This window comes from Pinus tabuliformis, chromosome 7 (genome assembly GCF_031772625.1).
Source record: "Pinus tabuliformis cultivar Carrire ecotype Pingquan chromosome 7, CPIR1, whole genome shotgun sequence".
Taxonomy (NCBI): Eukaryota; Viridiplantae; Streptophyta; class Pinopsida; order Pinales; family Pinaceae; genus Pinus; species Pinus tabuliformis.
In genome coordinates this window covers 522,642,137-522,665,100 of record NC_142293.1, presented here as the reverse complement: position 1 = coordinate 522,665,100, position 22,964 = coordinate 522,642,137, and the positions used below count along the sequence as shown (strand labels likewise).

The following is a 22,964-nucleotide window of genomic DNA, read 5'->3' as shown; positions in this document are numbered from 1 at the left end:
AAAAGGGATTCCTAAAGGGTCGAATGCTAGACCAAGGGTGACAAATGAAGACTTAGCCCATTATCACATCAGCTAAGGCTCCCTACTATTTATGAAATTTTATAGATGGGAGGAGACTCGGTATATATGGAGTCACAAATGAAGGATAAATCAACAAGTGGATATAAAGTGACCCAAATAATCCCTTTCCAGAAGAGGGTCGAGAATGGAGCTTGCTTGCTTTCTAAGCAAGGTACAATGTCTTTTGGGAGAAGGATGTGGATTTGAGGGTTAGGTTTATGGAATATGACATGCGAAAGAAATTCCCAATCCCTAAAATCCTTATTGAAATTGGTATCCAAGATGGTTCTTGAAGAATTGTCTTTCCAAAGGAGTGGGACCACACGGGACCAGGTGGACCCAGCCTAGGTCAAGAGACAAGGATTTAGCAACCAATGATGTTCTTAACCCAGACAAGGAGGGGGAAAGGATCAAAGTATGAATTTTCAATTAAAGGTGATGAATTGATACTATGAGGCACTAGCCTTGGGGATACTAGGGCAAAGTTTGATCTTGGAGCTAGAGCTTGGCTTTTCTCACAACTCCACCGTCAGAATGGCTTCAAAATTGGAGGAGGCCTTGAGAACACACAAGCGTAGGAGAGGCTAGGAGATCGAACTTTTTGGAGGGCTACCTTGTCAGTAAAATGATGCCCTAGGTGACCCAACTTGGCTAAACCTAGAAAAAGGTGAAAAGGAGTTGAATTTTGAGTGACCAACTCTTGGTAGATCAATGCCTTAGTCTTGTGAGAATAGAGTCTAGGATAAATATGAATGAGGACCTCTTTTCTTAGTCAAGGAGGCCTTAAGACTACCTCACTAGCCTTCTTGGGAAAAGGGAAGCAACCTTACAGCTTCTATACTTCAACTTGCAAAAGGTGATGGCTTATCAAATGAATTCATTAGTAGAATTATCCCTAGGAAATTTCATTCAAAATTACATGGCCCATACATTGAGAGATGCTATATAGAGACAAAATTCCACAATTTAAGCAATAAATGAATGCAGCAATTAGCCCTAAAAATAGTGAAATTCCCAATCCAATGTATATGACAAAGTAAAACAGGAATAGCATTAAAAGCATGTACTTATATGTAATAGAACATATCCAACCATCCACAATTTGACAATAGAGAAGCCCCAAGATAAGATAAACCAAATCCAAACATCAAAATTCATCCATAAAGCTCCAATTCATCCTCCAAGAGAAAAAGGCGAAATTCTCAACAGAGAGAAGAGATCCAATCCAAAGTGATAATGAGCAAATGAACGCATCTCACTTGTATTTATACACTAAAAAGGAGTTCGAATTAGTATCCTAAGCCTACATAAGCCCCAAAAATAAAATAATGTGCTAATAACCTAACTTTTGGTGACAAGCCCACCAAACTAGCTCACAAATGAAATAATAAGTCTCTTCAAAGGTTAGATGATAAATAATACATGTCGTAGGGCCCTCCAAGAGGCCTGATAAGGTCCATAAGTGGCATAATGAAGAATAGGACACTCAAAAGTGATGGGCAAGGGGTTGGCCCCTTGTTCTCCAAACAATAAACCTATGGTGCTCCCAGTGGGTGTGGGGGCACAAGAATAACCTCATGGGTCTCCAAATGAGTCGAAGATGCCTGTAGATCATCAATAAGGGCTCTGATGATGGTGTAGGTGATGCCACAGCATCCTACAAGTCCTGGGTTAACTGCCAAGTGCATGGTACATTTGTGGGGCCATCTTGGCAAAGGTGAAGCAGGTGCATCTTCCTCGTTCAATAGGTGAATCTCGAGCAATCTTTGAACATCCTTGGGGATCCATGGAGCGTTGTCTACTATTGTGGAGGCCCATGGCTCTCAACACATACCCTACATGTATCAATCTAGCCCTCTAGAGGATTAGGACCCCATATAGGGAGACCAAAACCAAGATGGAGACCATCTGCAATCCTGCATAAGATCCAATGCATCCCCTAGCCTTCCAATATAACAAGTCATTAAAGAAATCGAGTAAATGAGCTTACCAACCATGGACCACAGGTGGGGACTTCATAATGGCTTGCCCTTCCATAATGGGCTTCGGGATGTGCTAATGTTTCCCAAACTCCAAATGGGGTTAACCAAGTATCCTATTAGGTGGTTTCTACTTCTAAAGGAGATAGTATGTTCAAGGTACATCCTTTAAAAGGTGGTGGTATATGATAGATAGGTGAATGAAGTAGGGGATGAGAAGGGGCATCCCTGAGCCACATGTTGGGGTGCAAGGGTAGCTAATATAAAGAGAAGCCCACACTTGGATTTATAATGTATAGGAGGGAGCAACCGTGGAACATGAAGTGCCCTGGCCTTGATTTTTCCACCCTTCTTTATATGCCTTTTGCCCTTTTACGATTTTTCTTTATTTAACTGCTTGAGGCTCAAGGGGCAAGAGCATGATGTATGAGATGTAGTAATGGATCCCAGGGTTGCGGGGGAGCGCTCGCCCCCCATGAACCCGCTCCCAATTTGCGCTCCGCTCGGGAGCTAGTCGAGAGCGCGCTCCCTTTAAAACAAAACGCTCCCTAGTTTTTAGGGAGCGATTAGGGGATCAGTCGCTCCTTGACCGCTCCCCTATGATCCGAGAGTGATTTTAAAGAGGGGGAGCAGTCGAGGAGCAATCGCCCCTAACCGCTCCCCCTCATAAAAAACGTTCCCGTCGGCGCCGAAAAAGGAGGCCGCGCGGCCGAGAGAGGGCCAACGACAGAGAGGGAGAGGAAAGGGAGGCAAAAGGGAGGGGGAAAGGGTAAAAAGACCCTCTCCCCTCCCATTATTCACAATTTCATCCATTGGAGAGAGCAAGAGCAAGAGAGAGTTTGGAGCTTGGAGAGAGCAAGAGAGAAGAGCTTGGAGGAGCTTGCAAGGGAGATTGGAGCTTGGGATTGAAGGCCAAAAAGGTAGGATCTACACTCTAATCTAGCATTTTTTTATGTTCATTGCTAAATTAAATTAAATCAAATAAATAAAATTAAAATTAAAAAAAATCTCTATTTCCCATTCCCATTCCTCCATTTTTTTGCAGAATCAAAACTTCAAACATCATGGTTATATGGCTTGGCATTTTCTTCTTCTTGGTTCCTTTCTTGGTTATTATGGTGTTGGAGAGAACAAGGAGGGGGGTTGATCATGATGAAGAAGAGGATGAAAAAGTGGGTTATAGTGGATTTGATGAAAGCCTTGGAGAGGAGTACCTTGGTGAGGAGGAATCGAGTGAACATGATGAGGCCCCAAAAACTAAACAAGACCAAACCCCATTGTAGAAATATGTTTCTAGGCCTCAAGGAGGGAAAGGGGGTGGAACCACTAAATTTGCATGCCCCCATTGCAACAAAACTTAAACAAGTTCATAAACCCATGCCAGAAGGCACCTCTGTGGGAAAAGGCCATGGGATGAAGATAAACCAATAGGAATCAAAACTTGTGTAAGTGTGTCAACAACAGATAGAGCCAAATACATAAGGGAAGAGGAGGAAGCCCAATACAAATCTAAAAAATCAAAGGGTTTCTTTGAACATAGCTCACTATCACATCAACATGCAAAAAGAATTCCTTCGGCATCCTCCCATGGAAATGGATATGGAGGCATAGGAACAAACATCTCTTTAAGGCGTAGAACCATATCAGATTTTCTTGATGAAGGATGTAGGAATGATGTGGATTTAAAAATTTATCGGTTTCTCTATGCATGTGGGATACCATTCAATGTTCATCGCTCACGTTATTGGCATGAAATGATTTCTGCCATAAATGATGCCCCCAAAGGATACAAGAGCCCTAGGTATGACAAGGCTAGAACCGTTGGACTTGATCATGAAAAAGAAAAAATATCACATTCTTTGAGTAGAATGACAAATTCTTGGACTGAGCATGCAGTGTCCATTGTATCTGATGGATGGACAAATGTAAAAGGCAAGCCATTGATAAGTGTTCTTGTTGTGTCTGTTAGTGGTGCCATCTTTTTTTCGACATATGATTACTCAGAGAAGTTCAAGACTAGCATCAACATTGCAGAACCATTACTTGAAACAATTGAACGTATTGGGCCATACAATGTCATCCAAGTCATCATTGATAATGCTACTAATTGTAAGGCAGCGGGAGAAATTATTGAGGATAAAAACCCCAACATATTTTGGTCTGGGTGTTTAGTTCACACAATGAACCTTTTGATGCATGATATTATTAAGAACAAAAACCAACAATACAAATGGATTGGTGATTTGTACAAGAAAGGCAAACAAATGATAAAATTTATTACAAATCATAACAATACCCATGGGCTTTTCCGCAGTCACTCAAGATTGGAGTTGTTGAAGATTGAGAAGACTAGACTTGCTAGCTATTACCCTGCCTTCAGGCGCCTTTTGAAGGTAAGAGAGTCATTGGCTAGCATGGTATCAAGTCCACACTGGCAGGTATTAAAGGACAGGGCTACAAATGCAGCTGACAAGCAAAGTTTTGAACAGGTGGAGCAGACCACTCTTGATGGTCTATTTTGGGCACATGTGAGGCAAGTATTGGGATTCACCAAGCCCATTTATAACATGATTTGTTTTGCAGATACAGATAAACCAGTGATTCGGGAGGTGTATAAGCAGATGGATACCATGTTGGGACAAATAAAAGATATTGTTCAGGAAGATGATCCCAACTTGTATACGTTGATTCACAATTGTGTGTGTACATGGTGGAATAAACTTAATGTTCTGCTACATGCCTTGGCGTATATCCTTATGCCAAAATACTACTCTCCATCTTGGTTGGGCCAACCTGCACCAGGGGTGGGGTTAGGATCAAAACCCATACAGACCCAGAGGTATCTACAAGATATATCCAAGCATTAGACAAGTTGGTACCTGACAAGGAGGAGTGTGCTAATCTGCGTCTTGAATTAGGCAGATACTTTAGTTGCACTGGTTTGTTTGGCTTTTTGCATGCAATGGAAGATAGAGACAGATTTGATGCTCTCACATGGTGGGAAGCATATGGCAGCATGGGACTTTTGCCAAAATTGGCAAAGAAATTTCTCTCACATGTTGTAAATACTTCTTCTACAAAGAGGTGTTGGAGCACCTACAACTTCACACATAATGTGAGAAGAAACAGACTCAACAAAAATCGGGCAGAAAGCTTGGTTTACGTGCACTACAACTTGAGGTTGTTGAGTCATTATCGTGATCGGGCTTACGAGGATCCAACATATAAAATTTGGGACAACCACACTGAGGACGATAATTTGGAGGATGACACTATACATCTTGAAGAATTGGAAGCAGAACTTATGAGAGAGGATGATGAAGCAACAACAACCATGCCACCCCCACCATCCACTAGCGGTGCCAACGCTCGAGTTCCAAGTATTGTTCCTTTGTTGTCGTTGCCTCCATCTACATCCTCACGTGGAGGGAATGTGCCTTCTAGTTCTAGTCGTACGACTATGCGGTAGGAGACTCCTAGAAGACCACCAAGACCTGCTCAGAAATTAGACATTTCTCGTGGCAGCAAGAGGAAGCTGTAGATAATAGGTTTACTTGTCTGTTCTAGTTTCTAGTAGTTTTAACAATTGTTGACTCTTTCATATTTATTATGATATTTTTTGTAAACAATATATGACAATTTAAGTTTGAAGTTTGAAGTTGGCAATTATAACTCATTGGTAATGAATTATGAATATGATGCTTCGTGAAAGTTGAAATTTGTTTCATCTCATTTCATTTCATGTTAGATATTCTTTGTTGTAATGGTTACACTTAGCTTACAAGTACAACTTTGGTGATCAATTATGATAAATGTTATATATTGAATTTTGAAAGCTTGAAAATTTAAGATTGATGAATCATGAGACTCAATATGTTGTATGTTACTAACTTGTGGAGGCCCACCTTCAAACATACGACCATGGAAGATGGGTGAGGGACCACATGGTTGGCTCAGGTGGTGGCGAAGAAATGGCACAATGAGCTAGATGTTGGCTGTCGACTAAGGACCATCTTGGAGAAAAAAAAATCTCCTAGGTATCACCCACAAAATGGTGGGTAGCATTTGGCTCCAACTGGGACGTGATCTCTCGAAGAAGTGGACCAAGCTACTCGAATGAGAGGTCACGAGAACTCCAGCAATCTCCTGGTTACTGTAGACTTCTTCCCTGCAAATATAATAGATGAAGAACATGGGGCAGCATGCTTTCGCGATGTCTCATGATCGCACATGCTAAATTTTATGCCATAAAATCAACAGAAAAATAAAATATGCAAAAATGCATCTATCTACCATGAGAAATATCATATGACGTTAATTCTAATGCAAAAACCATCATGCAATGCATCCTACTCTACCATGCATATGATACAATGTGAAGTCTCAAGGAGAGAGGTGATACGACTTAATTTGACCGGCTCAGGCCAAAGTTCATCGTTAAGTTTGGCGATGTAGCAATAATCCTCCCCAACCTTTCCATGAATCCTGACGGGTACTGGATCTCTATCAACCAATACTAAATCCCCAATTGTATATTCATTTTTAGGCTTCCACTTTTTGCTTGTTTTAGAGATTGGTCGCTTGAGGATACAGACTTCTTGAGGCGAGAGAATAGAAAAAGGATTCTCAATTTTACATGTTTTGTAGTAAGGTCCAGGCTTGATCACATGAGGTAAGTAGGTAGGTTCCCTATAAAGGATAAATGAGGTGCCATCGGATTGTAGAATGTTGACATGTGATAAGTCCATTTGAACATTGTCCCCAACAGTAGCCGCCCATTTCCTAGATAATAGCATCCCAACACATCAGGAATATCAATGACAATAGCATCCATGAGGAGGGATATATCGGGATTCCTAGCTAAAGAAACCTTAAGGTCCTTAATGATACCTTCCACATCTGCAAGTTTGGAATTAAAACCACACACCACCTTGTACGGTCGAGTGATGCTGAGACCTAATTGCTTCATAACTGTTAACGGCATGATATTTGCGGAAGCCCTCATTCTAACATACAATTGTGTAAAAAGAGATCATTGATAGCCAAAGTAAGCAAAAAGGTTCATGCCCAGGTTTTCAGTCAGGAATATGAATGCTTTGAAATTCTTCAGGTAGTTCTGCTTCTTGAATTCCCAAGGACTTCTTAATTTGTTGTTGTTGCTCGGGAAGCTTAACAATCTCTTTCAAAGGAACGGGTATAGTCATTCTTCCTACTGCAGCTCCTATGTCGATGTCAAGTTTAACTTCTTTCCCCATTTCCTTCTTCTTGATATTTTCTTTCCTTGGAGGATCCTTTTCGAATTGGCTTTTGTTGGGGGATCCTTCTTGGGAGGAATTTCAAGGAGAGATTCTTTGGGAGGGGCTTGCTTAGGCGATGGATCCATCTAAATATGGAATTGCCTTCATGTTGTGGTAAGAAAATTGGCGGGATATTAAAAGCAAAGGGCCCAAGATTAATTCCTCAAATCATCCGACCATGAGCCACCTTGATTCTATAGCAAACAAAAGTACATTGCATCCTAAAGAGCAGTCCATCCCTAAAGAGAAAACTACAGCTTTTTGTCCCAATATAGTGAAAAAAAAAAGCCAGGGGACTCTACTTTCCCACTAGTAATACACATGCTCCATGGTACAAAGCATTAGGAGCAGAGGATAAAACTATAACATGTTGCTTTGGACTATGAAGGACCAAAACGAAAGCATACAACGTTTAGCAAGTTTGGGGCAAATGCTAAAGGAAATAATGCACCTAGCCTCCTCAAATCAATGTGCCAATCATTAATTCAACCCATTGTCCCCATTCAGTGATTTTTTCATTTTGAAAAAATCGGGATTTAATCCCAATTTTTTGGGAAAAAATCTTGATTTTTTTTTTTATTTTGCCGATTTTTACGATTTTTTCCGATTTTTTCCCCTCGCCGATTTACTCCCGATAATGATTTTCACAACATTGGTTTTAACACATAAATATTTCTTGTCTAAGTGCTTCATTGTTATCTTTGTGTCATTATTTTTAAGCAAATAATATTTTAATCAAGCTCATAAGTAACAACAAGTGGTATCAAACGTGGTAAGCCAAGCAAAGGTCAAGTAAAGCTGTGCAGAGCATTGAGGAGTCCATAAAAAGAGAAGAGGGTCGAGTTATGTCCATTGCGTGCAGAAGACATGGAGTCATGCACAGAGAGGATTTGAAACCTTAGCCATCGAAGCAATGAGTCCATGCAACAGTGGAAATTCGTTTGTCTACAGAAGGCCACGAAAAGTCACAGAGTGATTTTCCCGAGTTTTGTCTAGTGCAGGAGAAAAGCTAACATTCAAGGAGGTCATCGTTGCAAAGGATGAGCGAGCGAGCCACCGAGCCAAGTTCACACTTCAATTAAATCTGCAAAGGTTTGAATCAAGGCCAATGCCAGTGTATGAGTCCACACAGTCTAGCTATGTCAAGAAAAGGGCGTGAAGGAGTTTGGTCCACAAGCCTACAATGGTAATCATGCTACTATGGTACACAACTTGGTGGAATATTTTCGATTTGGTGGAGGTCTGCAATTTATTTATTTGGGTTCATAGAGGTCAAGTCCGGTAGAGGCCATAGAGTCACTTTTTGTGGTGAAAGTGTGTGTGTGTGTGTGTGTGTGTATATATATATATATAATTCCAAAACGACATATTTACAAGAAAAAAATGAATTGGAAGGAGCCTATGTGTAGAGAGTTAATGACAAAGATAATGAATGCAAGTTCAAGGTGGACAAGTTTAATGGAAAGAATAACTTTGAATTATGTGGCTTTGATGGTGTAGCAAGGATGGCATAAGGCATTGGATGGCAAGAGGAAGAAACCTTCAAGTATGATTGATGATGACTGGGAAGATCTGGATGCAAGAGCTCTCTACACCATTTGGTTATGTCTAGCAGATGATCTCTCAACACCATTTGGTTATGTCTAGCAGATGAACTCACAACACCATTTGGTTATGTCTAGCAAATGATGTTTTGTTTAGTATTATTAGAGAACAAATAACAACAGGTTTATGGAGCAAAATGGAGAGCCTTTGTATGACGAAATCCTTGACAAATCGAATCTCCTTGAACAACCAATTGTACAGTCTTTAAATGTAATAAAGTGACAAAATTATTGTTCATTTAAATGTATTTAATACTCTTATATGCCAGATAACTAGTATGGATGTAAAAATCAATGAGGTAGATAAGGTAGTGACATTGTTGTGTTCATGCCTAAATCTTGGGACCACTTAGTCACTTCCATTAGCTTTAGTACAATTGATACTCTTCCTTGTGATTTTGTTGTGGGAGCATTGTTGACTGGGGATGTATGGAGAAAATCCAATATAGCAACCTCCACACCCAATGCAATAGTGACTAGGGGCCAATCCAAAGAAAAGGGGAGAAGTTGAGAGGTACATCAGGACCAAAGTCAAAAGGCAAGAAGGGTAAACTCAAATGCTGGTATTGTTGCCACACATTCTAGCAGGGGTCCTAGGAGGGGTACCTAAGGGACAACTACTAGACCAAATGACAACAATGGGACAAAGACCCACTGTTACCTCAGTCAATGTCCCTACCCTTTATGGACTCCCACCGATGGGAGGAGTCCTAGTAAGAAGGAAATAACTAGAATTATAAGGTCAATGACTAGGTGTGATTTCCAAAGCCCATTCAAAGGAGAGGCTTAGATAATGGCATGCTTGCTTTAAAAGCAAGACAAGAGCTCTCCAAGAAAAGCTTATGGGGAGGAGGCCTAGACCTAGGAATAAAGGATAGCCAATACAAGGGATACACCTAGATCAAGGCTTCCTAAGGGAAAAAAAAAAGGACCTCTCTTAGGGTTTTGTGAGATAGTGATCATACAAAGATTTGGGACCACAAGAGAGACCTAGGGATCCAAGCAAGGCCTAGGGTTTGCAAAATTTCAAGGGCAATGAGATACCTAGGTCAAGCAAGGATGATAAGGGTCAAAGAATGGTTAACTTCCAACGAGTTTTAAGAGAAAATGACCCTAGGATAAGCCACTAACCAAAGAAGCCTGTTACCGCTCAATTTAGCAGGGTCCTAGGAGGGGTTCCAAAGGGACTACTACTAGACCAAGTGGCAACAATGGGACAAGGACCCACTATCATTTCAGTCGATGTCCCCTACTCTTTACGGACTTTCACCAATGGAAGGAGTCTCGGTATAAGGGAAATCACTAGAAATAATAAGTTAATGATTAGATATGATGTGATTTCGAAAGCTCATTCAAAGGAGAGGCTCAACTAATGGTTTTGCTTACTTTAAAAGCAAAGTAAGGGGCTCTCCAAGAAAGGCTTAAAGGGAGACCTAGACCTGGGGCATAAATATATACTCTTATGAAAGATGCCCTAGACCTAAGGCTCTCTAAAGGGCAAGGTTTCTTAAGTGGCCTTGTAAGATAAAACAAAATGATAAGAATGTGGGACCACGAAGGGGCCTTGGAAAGGTCCAAACTTGACCTAGGGTTTGAATGATCCTTAGAAGGGTGTTTAGGTCAAGGGAGGATAGAGAAAGGTCAAGAGAATGATTAACTTCCATTGAGTTTTTCAGTAAATAGACCTTTAGGGTGGCCACCAACCAAAGAAGACCTAAACCAAACAATGTCGGAGCTAGGGCTCGATGTTTCTCATAAACCGATTGTGGGATCAACTTCAAACTTGGAGGGCTAAGAGGAAACACCCCAGTGCAGTTCCTCACCAAATCGCTCTTGAAAACGATGGGTCAAATGGATTTCATCAGATGCCCTAGCTAGGCTGTCTAGGATTAGGGAAGCACATGGTGGAAGGAGAAAATGAAATTTTAGGGTTATCACAAAGGATTGAGACTAGTGCCTAGCTAATTGTGGTGAATAAAGTCAAAGTGAATTTGATCCTGGGATTTTCACCCCATCAAGGAGTCCTTTTTGCAACCTCGCTAGCTATAAAGAGCCAGCAACTAAGTCACAAGAGGAATTTATACTTTGTCTTCACAAAATTGATGGAGTTTCAAGGTGAAAGGTTTACAACCCACCCCTAGGAATAATTCGTTCTTCTTGCCAAGATGAGGAACATATGCAACGAGCCAACATTACAAGTATTTAATGACTTCGCAGTAATTATTAGGGCACAAGTAAAATCAAAGTGTAGCATTCCATACATTAGACATAAATCATCAATAAATTCGCATGAAAATAGCACTTACATGACAAAAGTAGTATATCCATCCATCACATTTGCAAACATAAAGCTCCAAGATAAGATAGCAAATATCCAAACATCAAAATGCATCAATAAAACTCCAATTCGTCCATCAATTGTAGGTATGAATTCTTTTAGAGAGAAGAAATCCAATCCAAGTGATGATGATAAATACAAATGAGGTCTCTTCAATTTATATGAGCCTCAAGGGGTTCGATTTAGTTCAATTAGCCTAATAAGCCCCTAAAAACAACTTTAATGTGCAAAATAACAATCTAATTGGTGACAAGCCCACCAAATAGCTCAAAAATACAAAATAAGCCTTCCTAATGAGGCCGAAATGATAGAATCATGGTGCAAAGGGTCGTTAGAAGGCCAATATATGTCCCTCATGTGCCAAAATAAAGAAGAGGGCTCTCAAACTAATGACCAAGGGGTTGGCCCCTTGGTTTCCAAGCAAAACATCTGTGGTGCTCTCAAGTGGTTATGGGGCACTATGAATGGTTTCATGGGTCTCCAACTGGATCAACATGTCGATCCTCCATCCGTAATGGCAAGAATGATGACACAAGCACAAACCCCATCTAGGCCCTGGATCAACTCCCAAGTGGCTGGTGCAAGTATGTGGTAGGTTGGGCAATGTGGTCCAAGCGCATCATCGTCTCCACATGAGTGGGGCACAAGCAAGTAATAGATGGTGTTGAAGAAGTCCATGGTGTGGAAATCAATGCTTTGTTATGGTGGAGGCCCATGGCTCTCAACGCTCACCCTACAAGTGCCATCATGACCCTCTGGAGGGCTTGGATCTCATATAGGGAGGCCAAACCCAAGGCGAAGACCCACTTGCAATCCTGTATAAGATCCAATGCGTCTCCTCACCTTCCAGTACAACAATTCATTAGTGCAATTGAGTAAATAAGCTTACAAATCAGGGGCCCAAGTGGACACTTCATAGTGGCATGCCCTTCCAAATGGGCTTTAGAATGTACAAGTGTCCCCAGGTTCAAGAGGGAGGTTAATAAAGGACCCTATTAGGTGGTTTCAACCTCTAAGGGAGTGACAGGTCCATGGTACATCCGTCAAATGGCAAGTGTCATGTGAAATAATGATGGAACAGAGTGGGGTAGCAGGGAAGGCTCCAAGCCACATGCCATGGTACAAGGGTAGCTATAATGAGGGAAGCCCACACATGGGTGTATAGATGTAGGAGGGAGCAATTGTGGTACATGAGTTACCCCGACCTTTGTTTTTCCACCCTTTTTCATATGCCTTTTGCCTTTTATTGATTTTTCTTTCTTTTAACTGCTTGGGGCTCTAGGGAATGAGAGCATGATGTGTATGATATAGCAATAAATACCCCCTTAAGGTTGGGCAGTTCATCGCCCACCAAGGGTTGGGACAATCATGGGTTCCTTAATGATGGAGGAGGGCTCACATAGGAGCCCTAGGAACCAGGGCAATGGCCATAATGATTAGGGGTAGAGCTCATGTTTGCCTTTTGCCCACACGCTAAATTTTTATGTCTCGGCCATCTTATGCATTTTATGGCACCTTTCATGTTGTAAGTGGCCAAATTATGCTTTTAACATTTTTTTTCACTGCATCAACCTCCAGGGCATCGTTCCAAGCCCGACCCAAGGTGTGGAGAAGGGGAAGGGAAGCCTAACTGCTTGTGGACCTAATGGACAAATGTGGACCCGGATGGGAAATATGTGAAACAGGGTTATAATGAGCGAAGGGGAGTGATGTATATGGTGTCAGAAAGCGGGACCACACAACCAAAATCAGGGTTTCCCATGTAGCGCCACTCCTAATGCTAGCAGCCAATAAAGGGAACCCCACAGGACTAGGATACAAGACTAATAACCAAGTTGGGACAAGGGAACAAGAGTACAGATCAAGCCCATTCTTTCCGCCCAATCCCCCCACAAATCCATGTCCAAACGTGTCCAAGATAAGCGAGCAAGAATACCCTATTACATAATGAAAAGCCATATGTTCGGGGTTGGAAGGCCCACCTTCAAACATACGCTCATAACAAACCTACAAAGGCACATAATGGCTGGCTCAAGTGGTGGAAAATGGTGGCACATCGAGCTATCTGGTGGTTGCAAGGGGTTGCTGGCTACCGACTAAAGACAAATCTAGGAGAAAAAATTCTCCTATGGGTGTCACCCACTAGTGGTGGGTAACAGGTACTACAATAAACAAGGCATCTCAAAAAAGAAAGTTGAAAGAGCCAGAAATCAAGACTCCAAAAAGAAAGTAAATGCACTTGAATCAAGTCCAAGTATCGTTTATCAAGTTTTATCTATTTTTTTATGTCCCACAATACTATAAAGAATGGTTATTAGATTTTGGTGCTTCACATCACATGTGTCCACATAGAAATTGGTTTTTTTCTTATCAAGTTGTTGATGGTGGTATTGCTCTTATGGGAAAAAAAATCTTGTAATATCGTTGGAGTTGAAGTATTAAGATTAAAATGTTTGATGGTATTATAAGAACATTGATAGAGGTAAGACACGTTCATGAACTAAAGAATAATTTAATTTCTTTGGGAGTTTTGGACTCTGAGAGTTACAAATAGACAAGTCAAGGTATAACACTGAAAGTGTCCAAGGGCACTTTGGTGGTTATGAAGTCTACAAATACTAGAAACCTTTACAAGCTAGAAGCAAATACTTAAATAAATGAAGCAACAATGGTATTTGGGGAGGCAAATGAATCTACTCATTTATGGCATCAACAACTGGATCATATGAGCGAGTAAGTGCTACCAATACTAATAAACTGCAAATTACTTCAAAATTTAAAATCTTTGAATTTGAATTTCTACAAATATTGTACTTTTTGGAAAGCAATGTAGACAAAAGTTTAAACCAAAAATTCATACTAGTAAAGGTGTTCTAAATTATATCCATTCATATGTTTGGCAGCCATCCCCTACAATTTCTTTTGGAAGATCATCATATTTTGTAATACTATAGATGATTTCTCTACAAAGGTGTGGGTCTATGTCTTAAAAATAAAAGTTAATGTGCTTAATATATTTAAACAATTTAGAGTCATGGTAGAAAAGAGAACTAGCAAGATAATCAAATGTTTAAGAACAAATAATGAAGGCGAGTTCAAATCTTTGGAATTTGAAAAATATTGCAAAGAAGTTGGGATCAAAAGGCATAAAACCACAATATACACTCCCCATCAAAATGGCATGGTAGAGTGCATGAACAAGACTCTTCTACAAAAAGCACACTCAACAATGCCAATTTGCAACAAGAGTTGTAGGCATAAGCAGTCACTACCGCTTGCTATCTAGTAAATCATCACCATCAATTGCAATAGATTGCAAAATTCTTAAAGAGGGTATCAACAAGTCATCCTTGTGATTATTCAAATTTAAAAAAAAAATTGGTTGTGAAATTAATGCTCTTACTCCTAAAAACCAACATTCTAGATTAAATCCCACATTGAAGAAGTATGTCTTTGTTAGTGACAATGATGTAGTTAAGGGATATAGATTGTGGGATCATACTACCCACAAAATCATCATGAGCAAAGATATAGTATTTGATGAATCCCTTCATTAAATCATCAACAAATTCAGTTGAAGACTCAACCATCTACAAAAACTAGGACAAAGGAAAAACCTTCTGATGATAAAGAGGTTGTGGATGCTGAAATTCCACAACCAACACCGAGAAGATCTACATGGGATAGAAATCCTCCTAAAAGATATATCGATTTTGTTTCATCTATTGCTTTGATTACTAACAATGGGAAACGTACTTATTAGCAATTTGCAATAGATGATATTGATAATGCTAAATGGAAGATGGCAATAACAAAAGAGATTGATGCCTTGTAAAAAACAAAACTTGGGACCTAGTAGAACTTCCAAAAGATAGAAAAATTGTTGTTGCAAGTGGGTCTACAAATTGAAGAAGGGAGTTGATGGTAAAGTTGAAAGATATAAATCTAGACTAGTAACTAACGGGTATTCTTAGATGGAAGGTATTAATTTCCATGAGATCTTTTCACCAGTGGTTAAGCTTGTTTTTGTTCATATTGTATTAGCACTACTTGTTTTCCTTGATCTAGAGTTACAGCAGTTAGATGTTAAAACAACGTTTTTACATGGAGATTTAGATGGAGAAATATGCATGGAACAACCAAAAGGATTTGTTCAACTTCACAAAGGAAAGTTTGTTTGCAAGCTCAAGAAGTCACTATATGGCCTGAGACAATCTCCCATGCGATGGTACAAGAAGTTTGATTCCTTCATCGTGAGCCAAAATTGTACTAGAAGTGAGTATGACCATTGTGTTTACTTTAAAAGTTTGAATGGCATATTCATTATCTTAACGCTATATGTTGATGATATGCTTGTTGCAAGCAAAACAATGGATGAGGATCAACAAGTTAAAGGCTCAGTTGACTAAAAATTTCAAAATGAAGGATCTAAGAGCAGCAAAACAAATCTCGAACATAGAAATACACAGTGACAAGAAAAATGGTAAGCTCAAGTTATCAGAACAAAAGTATATGGAAAAAATACTTGTGAAATTTGGTATGAATAATGTGAAACTTATAAATATCCCTTTACCTTCCTATTTTAAGCTTTCTTCAGGTTCATGTATTAGTAATGAAGAAGAAAAGGTTTATATGTCTCATGTACCATATGCTAATGCAATAGGAAGTTTAATGTATGTGATGGTATGTGATGGACTGGATATATTTGACATGAAATTGGTGTTGTCAATAGATACATGGAAAATTTAGGAAGAGAGCATCGAAAAGCAATGAAATGGATGCTTCGATATCTTAAAGGCACAAGTGATTATTGCGTCAACTTTGACAGTTGTAGTAATTTTGTCTGTGGTTATATTCATATTTTGTCGGTGACTTGGACAGGAGGAGATCTACTTCAAGCTGTTATATTCATATTTTGTCGGTGATTTGGACAGGAGGAGATCTACTTCAAGCTATGCCCTTGCTCTTAGAGGAGAATCTATTAGTTGGATCTCAAAGCTTCAAGTAACAATTGCTTTATCCACTACTGAGGTAGAATATCGTTGTCTCACATGCATGCAAGGAGGCAATTTAGTGGAAGGGTCTTTTGGGTGAGTTAGGAAGAATACAAGCAATGTGACTGTATTCTATGATAGTCAAAGTGATATCCATTCGGCTATCAATCCAACTTATCATGGTAAGACTAGGCATATTGATATTAAGTACCATTTTGTAAGAGAAGTTATTGGTGGAGCTAGAGTAGACCTTAAGAAAGTCCATAGTCAAGAAAATTATGCAAACATGTTTGCAAAACCAGTATTGTTAGAGAAGTGGTGATGGTGTTTAGCTTCTCTTGGCTTACCAAAGAGGTGATGAATGGACTTGGGCAAGGTATCAGGTAAATTGTTGTCAAGGTGGAGGTGGAGATTGTAGGAATCATGACAAGAATTATATATATATATATATATATATTAAAACCAAAATTTACTTCAAGTAAATATTTGGTAGTTTGTATAATGAGTAGCATGAGAGATAGAATAGGGTTGTAAGCTTGATTGTAATTCGTTTCTTGATTAATATGATATCGATACCTTGCCCCGTGGAAACACACTGTCAGGGTTTTACCACATAAATATTTCTTGTCCAAGTGCTTCACTATTATCTTTGAGCCATTATTTTTCTGCAAATAATATTTTATTCAGGCTTGTAATTACCAACATAGCACATATTGTTTGAACACATAAAAAATTAATGAACTCGCACCAGAGCTATGAAACTAAAAACCATTACACAAAAAATTCAACTTTAATAGGCATTTTATTAATCTTAGAAGATAAATACAGAGGGGTGAGCCAGACACAGACTTTGTATATTGTTACTCATTGTCAAGACAATGACCAGAATCACAGATAGACATGGTTCAAATGCACCTTTGCTCGACATGGACAGGCTTGTTGACTCCTTTGTCCATCAAACTTCGAGCAAGTTACCTTCTTCAAGCTTCCCTTCCCACAATTCTCCTTGCCCTTCTTCTTCACAACAGCCTTCCTTTTCTTTAACGACCTTTCGAAGGCCAACCAATACAAGAGCTTTGATTTCCCCTTCCAAATTGCCAAAAGGAAAAATGGAATAAAACAAAACAGTATATGCTCATTTCAATATTTACAAAATGTTTTGGATAAGGATCGAAGTCGGATCAAACTCAGCCTTTTGGCTTCTCAATTGTGTGCATCACATTCACCGAATGTCTCATTCCCCTTTGGAATGGATGTTGAAATAAATTATAAAACTATTATTTGCTTTCCGCCCCCTTCATCACATTCACCGAATGTCTAATTCTCCTTTGAAACGGATATTGACATAAATTATAAAATTATTATTCGCTTTCCAGAACTAGATACCTTTCTTAGTTTGTTGAAATAGAATGAGAAACAGAGACCACAACATTCTTTAGTTGCACATGGTTAGGTAGCTTAAAACAGACTCTTCCACTTTGGATCTACTACTCCCCTCTTATTTTAAAGCCTCCAACACTAGGACGCAACGGAATTTATTAGCAATAGCAACCGAAGTCCTTCTGACTGCAGCAGGACTCCCCAGAAATCTCAACGAAACTTATAGTCCAACGAAAACTCTCCTACTGACAATGAGCTCCTTTTGTTGTATTATGGGTATCCTTTATCTCTATATGCGAAAGACCATTCGATGCTTGCAGTCTCGAGAATGTAATTAGCTTATTTTAATTATGTTCTGCGTCCAAATGACCCACATAGTCTTCATTTTCTTAAATGTCAACAGGGATATAAGAATGTGCACGATAACAATTCACACAAATGGAAGCATCATAACATTGTGCCAAAGAAAACAGAAACATCTCTCCAAAGATCACCCGACATGATAATGTAAATTTCAATTAATTTGAATTTTGCACTATCCAAAAAAACACTTTAGGGCTATGCCTGATATTTCCTTACTGTACTATTAGGGCTATCCCTGATATTTCCTTACTGCACTAAGTAGATATTTCTAAGCAAAAGACACTAGATATCTTTTTCAACCAGATATGTGTTGAAAAATGATAGCAAGCTTATTTTCTATGAACACCACGGGCTTGTGATGTGTCTCGTGAAGTTTATTGGGACCGCTAGATGTAATTACATGACTCATGCAGCAGTTGAATGAAGGACTACCATATCATGCCTCACTTCTAAATTTCCTGCTCAAGAAGTTTACGGATATATCCTGGCAAATAGACTCGACTACCAAAACTTGAAAATGGATTGCAGTTATGTTACAATGTACCTACCCCAACATAGAGGCAATAGCTTTACTTGAACGTGAACATTAAATACAATGACATACCTCGCCGGCTGCTATGGTAATAACATGTGGAGTAAAGCCAACCCCCGCTGAGCCTGCCAGCCATTCCCTTGATCAGAAAATAATTTGCGCTAGGGATCATAAGCAATAACAAAACAAAACGACTAAATCGATATCCCAAATTGCATCGTAGACACTAAAAGGGGTCAAAGAAAAAAATTAGCTTAATAGCAAAGTCGACTTTTATGAAGAACAATAGCGTCGCCCCAAACATGAATATCATTAAGTCAAATTACAGCACGTTAGATTCCCTGAGAAATATTTGAACAGATATATGGTCCAGCTTTCCCTTCACTTTATAGTCTTAGTTCAGTTCAGCGTGTCTGAGCATAATGCTCCTATAAATTATTTAGAAGAATGTGGCAGAGCATTTAATCCTATAGCTGGTAAACGGTGAGTGCCAGCCTAAGTGGCAGAGTTCAAGGTCAGTGTAACTGGAACATTAGCGGGTGGTAGTTGCTTACGAGGATATCAGTATTTATAATAATAATAATAAGAGTTGGTTTTAGTGTGATTTTTTGGAAGTTTTTCTCTGAGTTTTTATGGTTTATTTTCTTTAAAATCACTCAGGAATTTATTGAAATTACAAGTTTGATGGGCAACCCCTGCAGAATCAAAGCCTCTAAAAAAAATTTCAAAGTGTTCGAATCAATATATACAATCAAAAAAACCAATTTAAATAACCCAAATCAAGATTTCACCTCAAAATTTATTTTTCAGCAAGATTCTTACTCTAGAAAATCCAAAAACTCACACTAAAAACAACTCCATAATAATCCAATAAAATTAATTTGCAACCTTTTTAATTAAAATTTAACTATATAATTAAAATTTATAATGAAAATCCAACCTTAAATAAAATATAAAAATAAACTATAATAAAAATCCAACATTGAAAAAAATATATATATAAAGATGAAATAGAACTATTATTCTCTTAAAGCTGTTATTCTTTCTTAATCTCTTTAAGTTGTTATTCTCTCTTGGTCCCTCGGGCTGTTCAGGACGATGGACGTCATTAAAATCAAGCGATTATTTTAAACCTCCTGGAGGCATTTCACTCATCGTTACTTGACATGCTATATATGAATCAAACAAAATAAAAGCTACATATGAATCAAAAGCCATAGCAAATCATTCCTTGGTTCACGAGTGAGGTGGACAGAGCACTAAGCGGCCATCAACCAGTGTTCCATATTTACTGTCAAGTGTGATTTGGCCCGTCCTGAATAGTGTGGTATTTAGGAATGGAAGTCAAGTACAAATTTCAAGCAATTTTGGTGTATAGATTATTTTCAAATTTGACATTTAAGTTGAAAAAGGATATGTTATGCTATGAAGCCGCACCTGAAAGTGTATTTTTAATTTAAGTTTTAAATAAAATATAAATATGAGCCTGAGCTAAGTCAAAGTAAATAAACATTAAACACCTTAATGTAAAGGCGCTAAACCATGAGTTGACTAAATTTGACTAGAATTCATAAAGGTAAAGCACTAAACTATACGTTTGACTAAATTGGACTAGAAGTCATACGTAGCATTAATTCAAAGAACTCTAACTCATGAGTCATAACTGTGTCCTTTTACCTGTAGTATGGATATGGGAAAAACCATTTTGAATGCTTAAAATTAAAATGTATATATAATCTTAAGCATGTTTTCAGTTGGGTTGGGTTTTATTTAAATATTTCAGTGAACTGAGATTTATTTAATTATGAATTTATTAAATAATAATAACTATAATAATAATAATATTCATTTTTAACATCACAGTCAAGTCAGATAATAAATTGGTGTATGAGATTTTCTTGTTTGTGGGACAAGGGACCTACTTCTGCGTAGTGATTTGACTGCTAAGTCTGCGAAGGCATACATACTCTACCCCTTCTGGTTTTAAACCTGTGACCTCTTAAAAGGAAAGGCATGCTCTTAACCATTAGGCTCACTCATTAAAATTATAAAAATACATAATAGCATATATTGATAGAATTGAATTTAATATTAAAAATAATTGTAAAAAAATTTTAAAAATCATTTTAATTATATTTTTTAATATTAATTAAGTTTAAAGTCTGTTTAAGATAGTTTAATTGGCAATGGTTGTGGAAATGACGTTTTATTGAACCAGAAATTTTAGATTCAAATTTTGTATTATTTCTAATCGAAATGAGAAAATAAACATGATGAAAATCTAGTCCTGCCAAACTTAAAAATATATATAAAATAAATTTAATAAATAATTTAAATTAAAAATATATAATTTTTTTAATTACAAATCAATCTATTAATTTAAATATAAATTTTCTACATTTAAAAATAAATATTAAATTTATATATATAATATATATATATAATTATAAATATTATAATATAATCTCATTCATTCATCATTTCTCAACCACTAAAACACATTCTCAGATGAAAAATATAAACTGCATCATATATAATATTATTATATATCATATATAGTAAAAATATCACATATAATATTATTATATATGATATATATTCTAAAAATATCACATAGAAGAAAATTGTTAGAGAGTTTATTGTGGATTTTGGATTAAGTTTAAAGTTAATTATTTTTAATTCATTTTATTTGAATTAGAAGATATAAGCTTTGTTTGAGATTTCCCAAAGTGAATCGTTTAAAAATGATAAATTTGAGTTTAAAAATTGTAAAAATGATAAATTTGAGCTATTAAATTTCTACAAACTGAGTGTTTTAGATTTTTCAATGCTCATCTTATTTTTAAAGATCTAAATCTATTTATATATTCAAAAATGCATTTCAAAATTTAAAAACAGTAATTTTACCAAATTAATGGTAAAATTGTTATTTTTTTACAATTTGAATACATTTTTAAATATATAAATAGATTTAGATCTTTGAAAATAAATTGAGCATTGAAAAAACTGAAATACTCAATTTCTATAGATTTAATAACTCAAATTTATCATTTTTACAATTTTTTATCTAATTTTAAACAAAATTCATTTAAAAATATACTTTAGAAAAAGAAAAAAAGAAAAACAAACAAAGACTTTAACCTCTACTTAGATTTTTTAATATTCAAATACCTTAATAGTTTAGGAAGGAAATCAATAAAATCTTGAAAAACAGTTGATAAACCCAAAAATAACGCTGGGCTTGGGTATGCAAAATGGCTTAATAAATTTGAAAGAAATCAATAAAACCCTTCAAAAGGGTTGATTACCTCCAAAATACAGGAATAAGAAGGCAAGCCAGTGAGAATACGTTAAAAAAACTGTAAAAATTAATTATTCCATTGGCTCAATAAAAATGTCCAGAATCCAAAAATTCTCGAAAAGATAGCCAGATTAGCTTCAAAAATAAGAAAAACGAACGAAGCCTTAGAGGCGAAGCACATGAAAGATACCTTGTTTCATTGGTTATAACATGCAAATGGCTCCGAAAACTTTACAGCTAATTTGCCTGATATTTACAGTTAATTTGCCTGATAATCACAGAGAAGTTCTAAAATATATTACGAATTTCTAAAATTGAAAGATTGAAGAGCAGCATGCCCACCAAGTGCAGCCAATTGCTGTTTTCTACCAGTGCCAGGTGGACGCCCTCTACCCCTCTTTTGTGAAGAAGAACCCGTCATTCCGGGATGTGTAGGGAAAGGGGACAGAGCCAATGCCATGCTACCGTCTGGCCCGTATTTCCTCGGTCTCCCTCTTTTCCTCTTCAAGCTGTTCACATTTGAAACCCCGTGTATTACAATGGCGTTGGGTGCTGCATTCGACCTGGCAAAAGGCCCCTGTGAAGGCATACCCATTGAGTCCCTGCCTTCCATGGATACATAGAATTCGGTCTAGTGAATTTTTTCCCTGTGAAATGGCTCCGGTGATCTCAATTTACAGAGCTCGGGGATTCGAACCCTGGTTCATCTGAGGGTTTGACGAAGAGGGTTTCGTAAAATGAAATTGACTTTGGGAGTGAAATAATGCATTTCTTTCATGGTTTTTCGCTGGAAATTGCAGGCTTTGGCGCCCATGAGCAATCGAAGGAGTGCCGTAGCTAAGAGCCTCTTGCGGGTACAGGATTTCGAATGGGATTGCGATATCCAGCGGCTTTGTTGGTCCATGTGACCAGATGCCAAATGCGTCGTTTTCGTTTATGGGTTTTTCACCCTTTCTTCGACGTCGAAATGCTCTCTTGACGCTCCAATGTTAACTTCCCTTGGTGCAAGTTGTTCGCTTTGATGTGATAACATGTTTTCAAATGATTATAATATTAATTTTTTAATTTATTTTATTCCCAAAGTGTTACTGTGCTTAACTTGCTAGGAAGGTAACC

At 37.8% G+C, this 22,964-nt stretch overlaps 1 protein-coding gene across 1 annotated transcript in view; it reads right to left on the bottom strand.

Moving 5' to 3' along the window:
- The window catches only part of LOC149248365 (AT-hook motif nuclear-localized protein 10-like), a 203,298-nt gene extending 180,573 nt beyond the window's left edge, over positions 1-22,725 (bottom strand). Inside the window, exons 1-2 of the mRNA XM_089458412.1 lie at positions 22,191-22,725; positions 18,620-18,672 (exon numbers count right to left, since the gene is read on the bottom strand). Of these exons, the coding sequence (XP_089314538.1) occupies positions 18,620-18,672; positions 22,191-22,461 (324 nt within the window). The 5' untranslated portion in view covers positions 22,462-22,725. The remainder of the gene's footprint in view (positions 1-18,619; positions 18,673-22,190) is intronic.
- Positions 22,726-22,964: the final 239 nt, after the last annotated feature.